This window comes from Ranitomeya variabilis, chromosome 3, assembly GCF_051348905.1.
Source record: "Ranitomeya variabilis isolate aRanVar5 chromosome 3, aRanVar5.hap1, whole genome shotgun sequence".
NCBI classification, from domain to species: domain Eukaryota; kingdom Metazoa; phylum Chordata; class Amphibia; order Anura; family Dendrobatidae; genus Ranitomeya; species Ranitomeya variabilis.
Window position 1 is genome coordinate 255511688 of NC_135234.1, and position 14622 is coordinate 255526309.

At 46.4% G+C, this 14622-nt stretch overlaps 1 protein-coding gene across 3 annotated transcripts in view; it reads right to left on the reverse strand.

Annotated features, from left to right (window-relative positions):
- The window catches only part of BRPF3 (bromodomain and PHD finger containing 3), a 92478-nt gene extending 80391 nt beyond the window's left edge, over positions 1–12087 (reverse strand). For all 3 annotated transcript variants that reach the window (XM_077295403.1, XM_077295402.1, XM_077295401.1), the window contains exons 1-2: positions 11549–12087; positions 3327–4725 (exon numbers count right to left, since the gene is read on the reverse strand). In XM_077295403.1, the coding sequence (XP_077151518.1) occupies positions 3327–4708 (1382 nt within the window). In that variant the 5' untranslated portion in view covers positions 4709–4725; positions 11549–12087. The remainder of the gene's footprint in view (positions 1–3326; positions 4726–11548) is intronic.
- Positions 12088–14622: the final 2535 nt, after the last annotated feature.

The following is a 14622-nucleotide window of genomic DNA, read 5'->3' on the forward strand; positions in this document are numbered from 1 at the left end:
ACTGCCCGGTCCTGATAGTGTTAAAAAGGCACTGACATTTTGTGAAAAAGAAAGAAAACTGTATAGTTTGATTGGAATCAAGACAAGATATTTCCATAGATGAAAAGGAGGGTTCTGCTAGAACACCACAATGTGTTGGTACTCGAGTGAAATCTTCCTTCTACGGGTACATCAGAAGGGTCTATTCCTTGAAACGTTTACTACTCTAGTTAAAGAACATGGTCACATTTTCATCTGCTAATGAGTTTGTAGAATTATAGGAGCTAGACGCTTAAATCTACTTAACATAAGAAATGTTTATGTATTAAAGACAGTCAAGCAGGTTCACCCCCACTCCCCAAAACTATTTAAACATGCATGTCGCCCTCGGGTCCAGTAATACCTTTACATTGCTAATCTGTCCCTCGGTTACTGAGAAATCAGAGTTTAAATTGCTATGAAAATGAGGATTTAAATCTGAATCCTCTGTCACTCCAGCTCTACTCTGCATAACACCACATCCTCTGGCTTGACTAACACAGCCTGGATGTGGTGTGACTTCTGGCAAAGGAGCAGTCCGTCAAGAAGTAGGCCATGCTAGGAGGGTAATAGAGATGGAGTGACAGAGGCTTCAGAACTACAGAATAATTTGCATATCAAATACAATGCTGATTTCTCAGTAACCGATGAACAGACTGGCCATATAAAGATATTCCTGGACTTGTCTTTGAAACAGCTACATGTGTATATAAATAATTTAAGGTGTGATACCAAGCCGACAGGTTCATTTTAAAAAATATCAATTACATGTATTTTATCACCAGACATTTAAGTATTACAAATCCTCCCCCACATCCCATTATTTTTAGTATTAATTCCATTAGTAATTTGTTACATTACATGGTGGCTCAGTGGTTAGCACTGCAGCCTTGCAGCGCTGGGGTCTTGGGTTCAAATCCCACCAAGGACAACATCTGCCAGGTTGTGCGGTTTCCTCCTACACTCCAAAAACATACTGATAGGGAATGTAGATTGTGAATCCCAATGGGGACAGTGCCGATAATGTCTGTCACGCGCTTTCTGCTCTTCTGGCACTTAGGGGCTCTGTATATGGAGTTCCCAAACCGTTCTAGGAAAATGTGTTCGCCAGGAAGCAAATAGAAATCTGTCCCTCCTGAGTCTTGTCGTGTGGCCAAGTAGTACTGTACAGCTATGTTCAGCAACAATCACGTGACAAATTTTGGTGCCATCTTTACACATTTCACTTTGAAAATATGTAAAATTTGGGGCTAAAACAAAATATTTGTGACAAAAATTAAATTATGTTTTTCTTCACCGCCCAACGGTATAGCATGGTCACACACTTGTGTCAATATGATCACTGCACACTTCGATTGAGAGGTGTACTGTATTTTTTGGACTATAAGACACACCCCAAATTTTCAAAAGGAAAATAGGGGAAAAAAAAAAATGTGTCAAATGGGGGTTCGTCTTACAGTCCGTATTCAGCTTACGGGGGGGGGGATTGGCACAGGTGCAGGAGTGGTCACAGGGGTTGTTTGGTGGTCCAGGCTGGTGCGGTGGCCTCTGGGAAATCCCATCCCAGGCTGGTGCAGCAGCAGTGCCCTGTGCTGGGGCTGCGGTGCTCTGCCGGCATTTTGCCAAAGCCCAGAGGCCCCCGCAGCTCCATTGCTGTGATGCGGTGGCCTCCAGGAAAATGGCCACTAGGGGCAGCGCATGCTCAGATTCAGATCGCGGCAACACCCCAAAAAATATGTATGTTTTAAAAAATTATGCTAATGTAGACATGTGGAAAATGTTATTTAACAACTATTCTGTTTGATAAAACTTACTGGTCTAAGGGCATAAAATATCAAAGTTTGAAAATTGCTAAATTTTCAACATTTTTTGTCAAATTTTAGATATTTTCACAAAAACGAAACTCATATAGACGTAAATTTAGTAATATCATGAAGCATACTGTGTCACGAAAAAAAACAAAAAACTCAGAATCAGTGGGCTCCCTTGAAGCATTCCAGGGCTATTACATCATAAAGTTGCAACAGGAACAGAATAGCCAGTCTCAGGAGCGCAGAAGGAGAACACAGACACCAGTTTAGGGTAAAACCACAACGCGTTTCAACAGCGTGCGCCTTTTTTTCCAGTTGGATATTGGTTGAAAGGCGTTGTGGTTTTACCCTAAACTGGTGTCTGTGTTCTCCTGCGCTCCTGAAACCGGGCATTCTGTTCCTGTTGCAAGTCTTTCTCCCCCGTTGTGGGGTATCCGGCTGGAGCTGCGGGGACCTGGGCACTTATTTCCTCCTCATTGGGACGGCCGCTAGCGCTCCTTCCACAAACCACCATTTGTTGTTCTACATTACATGATAAAGTGACACACTGGTCAAGAATGAAAAATTTGGCCTGGTCAGGAAGGTGAAACGAAGCTTGGGGGTGAAGGGGTTAAAGTTACCATCACACTTGATATATGAATTAAATTCCCACTTTTTTCTTTTCTACCCCTGGGACGTTAATAACTTAGGGTACCTTTACACAGTGCAATTTTGATCGCTACGACGGCACGATTTGTGACGTTCCAGCGATGCATTTACGATATCGTTGTGTCTGACACGCTACTGCGATCCGGATCCCCGCTGAGAATCGTACGTCGTAGCAGATCGTTTGAAACTTTCTTTCGTCGTCTAGTGTCCCGCTGTGGCGGCATGATTGCATCGTGTGACACAGGTTGTATACGATGTGCGCACAGTAACCAACGGCTTCTACATCGCAAATACGTCATGAAATTATCGCTCCAGCGCCGTGTATTGCAACGTGTGACCGCAGTCTACGACGCTGGAGCGATAATCATACGACGCTGCAACGTCACGAATCGTGCCGTCGTAGCGATCAAAATTGCACTGTGTAAAGGTACCCTTACATGCTAATACTCATCATAAGTAGGGACTAGAAAGCAGTAAAATGTTACCTCGATAGGAACAATACATTACTGGAGGCACAGATTGCATTCAATACCATTGAGTAAACCATATTACACCACAATCTGTTTTTATTTAATTGGATTATTTAATTGGATTATTTATTTTAGATTATTTTATTTTTCAACAGATTTTTGATGAGGTTTAGAGGTTTGTAAATTCCCTTAATACCAATTCATGGGGGTGGGGAAGGGTTACTTTCTAGATATCTCCATTACAAAAAAATGTCGTAACACAATGCCCACCACAACACATTTTAAAAATGTAGATATTTATAGTTATCTTCACTACGGCGCCAGTTATTTTCCTATAAAAATATATAATATTCCTTTTGGACAGTATTGATCACCTTACCTACACAAAGGAATCTGTATGACAGTCATAAGTGGCACAGGACCTCTCCTACGCAATGACTCCATGTTGTTTTTTTCAAGGATCTTCTGATGGAACTTCTTCCCATTTTTCCTCTTCTTATTTTTCTCATCTTTATCTGTTATTACCCTGTCCTGGTCAATGACTTCTTCAAGATAACTCTTGATGGGTCCCTTCTGTGGGCTGTCAGGGGGGCAATGGGCATCACAATATGCAGTCTTGCGGACAGTGTAGGTGGTGCCATTAAGCCCAGTTTCACGGAGTGGTTCCACCTTCATAAACAATCCAGCTCTTTGTGCACATGTGACATGAAATGCTGCGTAACAGTTCACCTTGTGACATTGAATGGATGCACCATGTCCTTTCTGCTTACAGATGTAACAGGTTAGCTTCCACCGAGCAGGGGGAATATTATCCACACCTTCAATGGGTTCAAGAAACACTGTATTAGCAAAGCACACCTCTGGAACCCAAATAGCACATATTACATGAGCCCATCGGCCATCAGTAGTCTGTTTAAATGCACCGCCCTGGTTGGGGCAAAGAACACAACTGACCGGTTTGGATGGTGACTGCAGACAGCAACGACAGAGCCACTGTCCTTCTGGGATGTATGGTACACCATAGCACTCTTGATGAACTGCAAGGTTGCACATGTCACAAAACAATATAGCATTACTATTATGGCACTCATCATCCAGGCATACACAACAAAATGCATTTTCATCAATAGGTGAATGTGTCACACCAATACAGCGGTTTTGAAGGTAGGACTCCTTCTCCAACTTGTCCAACAAAAGTTCAAATGTGTCAGCAGGTACTGTAGAAAAGCCATCACTCTGACGTTTCTCATTGATCATATCCAACCAGGCCAGATCAGTCTCATCAAGATCATACTCAACATCTTTGTCTATCTCTTCCACAGGACGTTCAATAAAACGATAAAATGTGTCAGGCAAAATAGGGGTTTCCAGTGTGTTTTCTAAAGAAACGGTCTCTACTACACGGAACACAGGGTGTGGTAGCTGTTCCAAATTGGCATTCACTGCATGTTGTGGGCACAGCTCACGCTTTTTACCTTTGGTGGAGGTTTTCCGACAGTTGGTTGAAAGCGTTAACTCAGTGTTTTCCTTATTGCTATTGCACTCGGTTATGTCTTGAGCTGTAAGTTCATCCTCAGAAACAATCCGAAGAGGTTCAAAAATACTGATTCTGTGGAGACGCCCTTCAATTTCAACATCTACCATTCGCTGTGCTTGAGCATAGGTCAGAGTCTCTCGGGTGGGTGCACATGAAAAACAGCAAGGAGATGAAGAGTGTGGTCCGCCGACATCTTGATGAGCTTTGCGCCTTGGTTTTCTCATGTCCGTAAAGTGCGTTTCTGAAAAGGAGAAAATTATAATACAATGAGACAGATAATAAGACTGGTTACAATGCAATCTAGAAACAGGAGGCAATAAATACCAATAAGCTTATTATAACCCAGTCACATAAACCCCTAGAGACAAAGCATAGGGTGTTTTCTATGCCTCTCAGCAAAAGACTATCGATGTCAATACTTTTCTGCCCAATGATGACAGAAGTATTCTAGGAGTGATACCTTTATTGGCTAACCAGAAAATAATATGTTTGCAAGCTTTCAGAGCACAGTGGCAGAAGACTGAAATCTGCTGCTTTATTTCAGACCTTTGTATAATTTGAAAAAGCAAATACAAATCCTACAAGTTTTTTTTATTATGAAGACATCTACATGTTCATGATTTACTCATTAAAGTCACTTTCAAATGGGTGCATTTCAGTCTGTACTTTGCGCCCTATAAGTGAAGGTGCTACCCAACATGGACATGTCGCAGTTAAAAACGTTGTTTACAGCTTTATTTCAATTTGCATGTTGGATTTCCACAATTTATATGATAAAAATATATAAATAATCTAATTCTATTTTATATATAGATTCTAAAACAGGCATTTGTTTTGCTTTAAATGTTTTTACTGTGTATTAACAACATTGATAGGAAAACAGAAACAGAACATTCTCAGGAACTGTCTGACAGGTGTGAGCAGGGCTGCCACTAGGAATTTCGGGGCCCCATATTGGAAAAATGTTCAGGCCCCCTTGAGACTCCACCTCAGTACTGCCTTCATCTCTCGAACATTCCACAGTCCCACCACCCACTCTTGGAAAAACTCCACTTCATCACCAATCACACATTAACAGTTCCCATCAAACACCAGATCACATACATAACCAGCAGCTTTTGTTTTGGCCAAAAGATTTTTTAAGCCGCCACCACGACAAGGTAGACTCTTTTGGCTGGGTCCTACTCTACTCCAATCCAATACTCTTTTTAGGTATAGTTGTATTTATTTTTCTTAAGGGAATATGTCACATACATTTTTTTAAATAACCAATAATACCATAAACAACGGACAAATACAGTCACATCATGACCAGAACACATTACCACCACATAGTGACTGAATAATTCCACATACAGGGACAAATACTGCCACACCAAGGCTGGACCATATAGTACCACCCCATAGTGACCGAATACTACCATATACAAGGAACAAATACAGTCACACCATGACCAGATCACATATTAACGCCACATAGTGACTGAATACTACAATACTGATCATTAATAAAAATAAAAAAAAAAACCATAACACTAATATTGCCATAAGTGCCATTATACACAGGAACTTTGTATATAGTGTCTGTGGGAGAGAGGGAAAAGGCTGGAGCTTTATATGCCGAGACATATCACAAGCCATTGCAAATTGATACAGCAGGTGGGTGCCGTAACTGCCGGTGATTTCAGCCGAATTGAGGAAGAAAGGGTGTTTCCAGCACGTCCATCCAGTTTAAATAAAAGTTTTTCATTAGAACAGTTTAAAAACCAATGGTAAAAATGAGAGAAAAACTCTCAGCCTGATAATTTTCTGACGCACCTCGGCACCCTTTGTCATAGGATAACAGTTTTTAAACTGTTCTAATAAAAATAAACTTTTATATAACCCCTTTCCGACATTAGGCATATTAGTACACCGATGTCGGACTCCCTCCCTTTGATATGCGCTCCGGCGCTGAGCCCACATCTTTTCCTGGCACATTTCAGCTGTTTTGAACAGCTGACACGTGCCTCTAACATCTGCGGGTTGAAACGTGATTCCATCCGCTGCTGTTAACTAGTTAAATGCCGCTGTCAATCTCTGACAGCGGCATTTAACGTGTGCTGCGGACTAGGATAGCGCTATATAAGCAAAGCATAATAATGTTACACCAAGCCAAGATACACCGAGCGCCTGTACTTTTTTGAATACTCACTTTGTGCTGTCAAATTCCCTTTAAGAAAACGCTGTGCCAGATGCCTAACACTAGCATCTGTCACCCATAGGGTAGTATGACTTATATGTCATGAGCTTTTCCTTGACTGATCCATTTATTGGATGTCATTATGGGCGACAGGTGCCACTATTAAACACCAGTTTAATTGATCCAGTAAACAGATGCCAATATGCCATATGGGGGACAGATCCAATATCATAGGCTAAAAACTTCTGATAACTAGATCCCTCATTAAGAACTATTAAGCCTACAATGGATCTGTTAAACGGATAGCTGTGACAGACCATGCATCACCCATAGACTTTTCATGTTAAAATAAAAAACATAGAAGATATGCATTATGCATATGCCTGGGAGATGAAAAGGTGTAGTATACTACGCTACTCTGTACCTCCATGGGTTACAGGTGTCCAGTGGCTGCCGATAAGCAATGTCGGATGAGCGCTGCAGCCTATGGCACGTGGCTGCCAGGAGAGCAGAGCAGAAGCACAGATCTGGAAAGTGCGCTTTATTATTATTTTATGCAGCAATTCGGGGACATTCATAACGAAATATCCAGTAATGGACAATCCCTTTAATCCCACAAATCTTTCAGCACCAATAAACTACAGATGTGCTCTCGTTTCAAACAACTGTGCTTTAGGTTACAGCCTGACAGGGGGTCTAATACCCTAAACTGACAGCATCAATGATACCTAGGATCCAGTTATTTCAGGTTATCAAACCTCACTTTGGACAGGACTTGCAGGTATACGTCCAGACATCTGCCACTATCATGTTCATCAGAAACTAAACTTAGTCTGAAATGCTTAAATGGTACTTATGAGCTATGTAAAGGATAGGTCAGTAATAGATTGGTGGTCCAACAACCCACGGATCAGCTATTCGCTCATGACAGATCTCCACATTCTGAACAGAGGGGCTGCTGCCAAAAGAAAAGGAGCTGTGCAGCAAGACCTACCAACTGCAGGCATAGGACACCAGGGCAGATCTGAGCAGCAAGACCTAGCAACTGGCGGCATAGGACACCAGAGCAGAGCTGTGCAGCAAGACCTAGCAACTGCCGGCATATAACAATAGAGCAGAGCTGTGCTGCTATACCTAGCACCTGCCGGCATAGGTCACTAGGGCAGAGCTGTGCTTTAAAACCTAGCACCTGCCAGCATAGGACACTAGACCAGAGCTGTGCTGCTATACCCAGCACTTGCCAGGATAGGACACTAAAGCAGAGCTGTGCTGCTATACCTAGCACCTGCCGGCATAGAACACTGGAGCAGAGTTGTGGTGCAATACCTAGCACCTGCCGGCATAGAACACTAGAGCAGAGCTGTACTGCTATACCTAGCACCTGCCGGCATAGGTCACTAGGGCAGAGCTGTGCTGCAATACCTAGCACCTACCGGCATAGGACACTAGAGCAGAGCTATGCTGCTATACCTAGCAACTGCAGGCCTAGGACACTAGAACAGAGCTGCTATACCTAGCTCCTGCCAACATAGGACACTAGAGCAGAGCTGTGCTGCTATACCTAGCAACTGCAGGCATAGGACACTAGAGCAGAGCTGTGCTGCTATACTTAGCAACTGCAGGCATAGGACACTAGGGTAGAGCTGTGCTGCTATACCTAGCAACTGCAGGCATAGGACACTAGGGTAGAGCTGTGGTGCAATACCTAGCACCTGCTAGCATAGGACACTAGGGCAGAGCTGTGGTGCAATACCTAGCACCTGCCGGCATACAACACTAGAGCAGAGCTGTACTGCTATACCTAGCACCTGCCGACATAGGTCACTAGGGCAGAGCTGTGCTGCAATACCTAGCACCTGCCGGCATAGGTCACTAGGGCAGAGCTGTGCTGCAATACCTAGCACCTACCAGCATAGGTCACTAGGGCAGAGCTGTGCTGCAATACCTAGCACCTGCCGGCATAGGTCACTAGGGCAGAGCTGTGCTGCAATACCTAGCACCTACCAGCATAGGTCACTAGGGCAGAGCTGTGCTGCAATACCTAGCACCTGCCGGCATAGGTCACTAGGGCAGAGCTGTGCTGCAATACCTAGCACCTGCCGGCATAGGTCACTAGGGCAGAGCTGTGCTGCAATACCTAGCACCTACCAGCATAGGTCACTAGGGCAGAGCTGTGCTGCAATACCTAGCACCTGCCGGCATAGGTCACTAGGGCAGAGCTGTGCTGCAATACCTAGCACCTACCAGCATAGGTCACTAGGGCAGAGCTGTGCTGCAATACCTAGCACCTGCCGGCATAGGTCACTAGGGCAGAGCTGTGCTGCAATACCTAGCACCTGCCGGCATAGGTCACTAGGGCAGAGCTGTGCTGCAATACCTAGCACCTACCGGCATAGGACACTAGAGCAGAGCTATGCTGCTATACCTAGCAACTGCAGGCAAAGGACACTAGAGCAGAACTGTGCTGCTATACCTAGCAACTGCAGGCATAGGACACTAGGGTAGAGCTGTGCTGCTATACCTAGCAACTGCAGGCATAGGACACTAGAGCAGAGCTGCTATACCTAGCTCCTGCCAGCATAGGACACTAGGGCAGAGCTGTGCTGCTATACCTAGCAACTGCAGGCATAGGACACTAGAGCAGAGTTGCTATACCTAGCTCCTGCCAGCATAGGACACTAGAGCAGAGCTGTGCTGCTATACCTAGCAACTGCAGGCATAGGACACTAGAGCAGAGTTGCTATACCTAGCTCCTGCCAGCATAGGACACTAGAGCAGAGCTGTGCTGCTATACCTAGCAACTGCGGGCCTAGGACACTAGAGCAGAGCTGCTATACCTAGCTCCTGCCAGCATAGGACACTAGGGCAGAGCTGTGCTGCTATACCTAGCAACTGCAGGCATAGGACACTAGAGCAGAGCTGTGCTGCTATACCTAGCAACTGCAGGCATAGGACACTAGGGTAGAGCTGTGCTGCTATACCTAGCAACTGCAGGCATAGGACACTAGGGTAGAGCTGTGCTGCAATACCTAGCACCTGCTGGCATAGGACACTAGGGCAGAGCTGTGGTGCAATACCTAGCACCTGCTAGCATAGGACACTAGGGCAGAGCTGTGGTGCAAAACCTAGCACCTGCTAGCATAGGACACTAGGGCAGAGCTGTGGTGCAATACCTAGCACCTGCCAGCATAGGACACTAGAGCAGAGCTGTGCTGCTATACCTAGCAACTGCAGGCATAGGACACTAGGGCAGAGCTGTGCTGCTATACCTAGCAACTGCAGGCCTAGGACACTAGAGCAGAGTTGCTATACCTAGCTCCTGCCAGCATAGGACACTAGGGCAGATCTGTGCTGCTATACCTAGCAACTGCAGGCATAGGACACTAGAGCAGAGGTGTGCTGCTATACCTAGCAACTGCAGGCATAGGACACTAGAGCAGAGCTGTGCTGCTATACCTAGCACCTGCTGGCATAGGACACTAGGGCAGAGCTGTGGTGCAATACCTAGCACCTACCGGCATAGGACACTAGAGCAGAGCTATGCTGCTATACCTAGCAACTGCAGGCAAAGGACACTAGAGCAGAACTGTGCTGCTATACCTAGCAACTGCAGGCATAGGACACTAGGGTAGAGCTGTGCTGCAATACCTAGTACCTGCTGGCATAGGACACTAGGGCAGAGCTGTGCTGCAATACCTAGCACCTGCTGGCATTGGACACTAGGGCAGAGCTGTGCTCAGCAGCTCCATTTAAAGTGTTTACATCCGTCACCATTAGAGGGAATGGTGGGTTAGACCCCAAACTGCTATTGATGATCCATCCTGACAGGTGATCAATATTGTATGCCCGGAAAAACCCTTAAGGCTGGGGTCACAGTTGCGAGTGCAATGTGAGAAACTTACAAGTGTGACCCCTGCCTTAAAAGTGAATCAGCCAGAAGGATAAATGCTCATAATGGCACACTGGCAAGTGTTTTGTTTGTTTTCCCATGATCTAATTACGTTCTTCTTTATGCCATACACATATAAGAACAGCACCTAATAAGTACAATGTATCAATGCATCAGGCATGTCTCCTATGTTATAGATATGGGAGATAAGACATGGGGTAAACAAACACATCATATATGGTAGACAACCCACATCACATGACGGCAATATGGTGACACATACATCTAACAAGACTCAAATATAGGAATGGCAAAAGCATACATACAGTATATACAGAAATGCCCATTAATGCCGCCCCTCTATTGCTCTGGTGACATATGTGTTAACTCACATCTGTATATAACTTCAATATTGCTAGCAGTGAGAGATGACACATGATTAAACGCGCATGCATCAGACAACACATGAGCATACGTACGAGCATCAGACGACACATGAGCATACGTACGAGCATCAGACAACACATGAGCATACGTACGAGCATCAGACAACACATGAGCATACGTACGAGCATCAGACAACACATGAGCATACGTACGAGCATCAGACGACACATGAGCATACGTACGAGCATCAGACGACACATGAGCATACGTACGAGCATCAGACAACACATGAGCATACGTACGAGCATCAGACGACATATGAGCATACGTACGAGCATCAGATGACACATGAGCATACGTACGAGCATCAGACGACACATGAGCATACGTACGAGCATCAGACAACACATGAGCATACGTACGAGCATCAGACGACACAGGATTAAAATACACACACACACCAGGTGACATCATTATGCACACACAGGACATGACACATGATCATACACACACATAACATGATCATACACACTACACACACACATATTACATGACACATGATCACACACACACATATTGTAACACATATTACATGACAATACATACACATCAGCAGCTGCTTCCTTCCTTCCTTCCCCTGTGAGCGGCTCTCAGCGCCTCCTTAGCATCAGCCCTAGCAGAGCGGAGCCGGCAGGACACACGGAGAAGTGCGGTCAGCCGCAGCAGCGGGGCAGGGAAACATGGCTGACCACACACGGGGAATGTGCACGGCGCTCACAGCTGAGAACGGCCGGAGGGCAGACACAAAACTGCTGGAAGAGCCCGACAACATGGAAGGAGACGGCTGACCGTTCACCACAGCGGCGCACGGAGGAGGAAACGGCCATGTACGTGCGTGGGTCACATGATCCGGTCACGTACGTTACACAGTCCGTGCATTGTGCAGTAACTGATATAACCGTGCGAGTGACATCAACAGCCACGGAGAGCGACACAGCGAAGGAGGAGCTACGGGAAAGGGGAGGAGCATCAGAGAAATCCAGGGAGGAAGAGAACATTATCAGCCGCCGCCATATTTCCGCTTCCGGAGCACATAGTGTACGCTGCGGCGTGATGAGGGAACAGCAGACATGGCTTCCGGCCGCAGGGAGGACCCACCAGGAGCCCTTACAATATAGGCACAACCCATTCTCCACACTGCACGGATTCCCATACAGTACAGTAGTGAGGGGTCTATCATGTGAGCTGGTGGGTCCTCCCTGCAGCCCATACAGTGCAGTAGTGAGGGGTCTATCATGTGTGGGCTCCTGGTGGGTCCCCCTGCAGCCCATACAGTACAGTAGTGAGGGGTCTATCATGTGTGGGCTCCTGGTGGGTCCTCCCTGCAGCCCATACAGTACAGTAGTGAGAGGTCTATCATGTAAGGGCTCCTGGTGGGTCCTCCCTGCAGCCCATACAGTACAGTAGTGAGGGGTCTATCATGTAAGGGCTCCTGGTGGGTCCTCCCTGCAGCCCATACAGTGCAGTAGTGAGGGGTCTATCATGTAAGGGCTCCTGGTGGGTCCTCCCTGCAGCCCATACAGTACAGTAGTGAGGGGTCTATCATGTAAGGGCTCCTGGTGGGTCCTCCCTGCAGCCCATACAGTACAGTAGTGAGGGGTCTATCATGTAAGGGCTCCTGGTGGGTCCTCCCTGCAGCCCATACAGTACAGTAGTGAGGGGTCTATCATGTAAGGGCTCCTGGTGGGTCCTCCCTGCAGCCCGTACAGTGCAGTAGTGAGGGGTCTATCATGTAAGGGGTCCTGGTGGGTCCTCCCTTCAGCCCATACAGTACAGTAGTGAGGGGTCTAACGTGTGGGCTCCTGGTGGGTCCTCCCTGCAGCCCATACAGTGCAGTAGTGAGGGGTCTATCATGTAAGGGCTCCTGGTGGGTCCTCCCTGCAGCCCATACAGTACAGTAGTGAGGGGTCTATCATGTAAGGCAGGGGTCCCCAACCTGTAGCTCGGGAGCCACATGTGGCTCATGGTCCCATGAATTGTGGCTCGCGGCTGTCTGCCAGCTTGGTGCAATAGCTCCAGATTAAGTAAACTGGTATGAAGAGCACATCTCAAAATGGTGAATTTTGTGAGTAGCTCTGCACAGAAGAGCATACCTGGATGCACATATACTGGTCTTGGGGGATTAGAGATAATTTAAGTATGGTACGCTGGAGACAGGATTATACTACTGGTCAGAGGAGGTGCTTGATGGAAGAATGCTGAATGGGGGTTTGGTGGGAACCCCTGGATCATGGTATACTACTTCAGGGTGATTTGTGTGGAAAATCTTTGGTTATCATTATACCCGTAATGGGGGCTTTCGTTGCCACTACTGTGAGGGGAGCAAGAGCTGGATGTGTGTTATGGTCTGGTAATTTAGGAGCGACACGTGACTAGCTCTGAGCAGGTGGTAACTATACAGACCGCAGTTCCTGACCTTAACACAACACTAGCAGTAGCCGTGGGATGTTCCTGTCACTCCCTGGACACCTCGTCACAGCCGGAGAACTAGCTACCCCTAAAGGTAGAAATAGGAAAGCTATCTTGCCTCAGAGAAAATCCCCAAAGGATAGGACAGCCCCCCACAAATATTGACTGTGAGAGGAGAAAGAAATGACATACGTAGTATGAAACAAGATTTAGCAAAGGAGGCCACTTCTAGCTAGATAGACAGTAAGGAAAGGACACTGTGCGATCAGTAATAAAAACTAGAAAAAGTCCACCGCAGAGATATGCAAAAATCTCCACACCTGACTAAAGGTGTGGAGGGCAAAATCTGCAGCCCAGAGCTTCCAGCTTAGCTAAATAGATCCATACTGATAAGCTGGACAAATGAGCAAAAGGACAAGCAAGGACTTATCTTTGCTGAACTGGACAGAGTATCAGGGAAATCCAAAGGGGCAGTGGCTCCAAGCAGGAACAATTGACAACTGGCATTGATTGAGGAATAAGGCCAGACTAAAATAGCCGAGCCAGAAAGACTATGAGTGGAAGCAGCTGCTGATGCTAAATCCAAGAAGCAGCTATACCACTCAAAACCACAGGAGGGAGCCCAAGAGCAGAATTCACAAAAGTGCTACTTACAACCACCGGAGGGAGCCCAAGAGCGGAATTCACAACAGATGTGGCTCGCGACCCTCTTGCAGAGCTGAATGTGGCTCTCAGGGTCAGAAAGGTTGGGGACCACTGTCTTAGGGGAAAGGACTCAGTCTAAAACATGGGACCAGGTACACTTGGGTGAAGACCTAGGTCCCCGGGAGAGACAGCAGGCGGAGGCGTTGAGGCAGCGACAGAGGATGTTTTCGGAGAGACCAGGGTACACTCGCCTGGCACAACACAAGGTTGAGACCCAGGATCAGACCCCCCTGCGACAACCCCCCTTTTGCGTCCCTGAGTCTGTACGAGAAGGGATGCGACAAGAGATACAAGAGATGTTGCGTTTAGGGGTCATTAAAGAGTCAGATATTCCCTGGGTATCCCCCATAGTGTTAGTGCCCAAGAAGGATGGGATTACACGGTTTTGTGTAGACTATTGTAAGCTCAATGAGAAAACGGTGATGGATGCATATCCCATGCCGCGTGTGGATGAGTTGTTAGACCGGTTGGCGGGGGCAAAGTATTTGACCACCATCGATCTATGC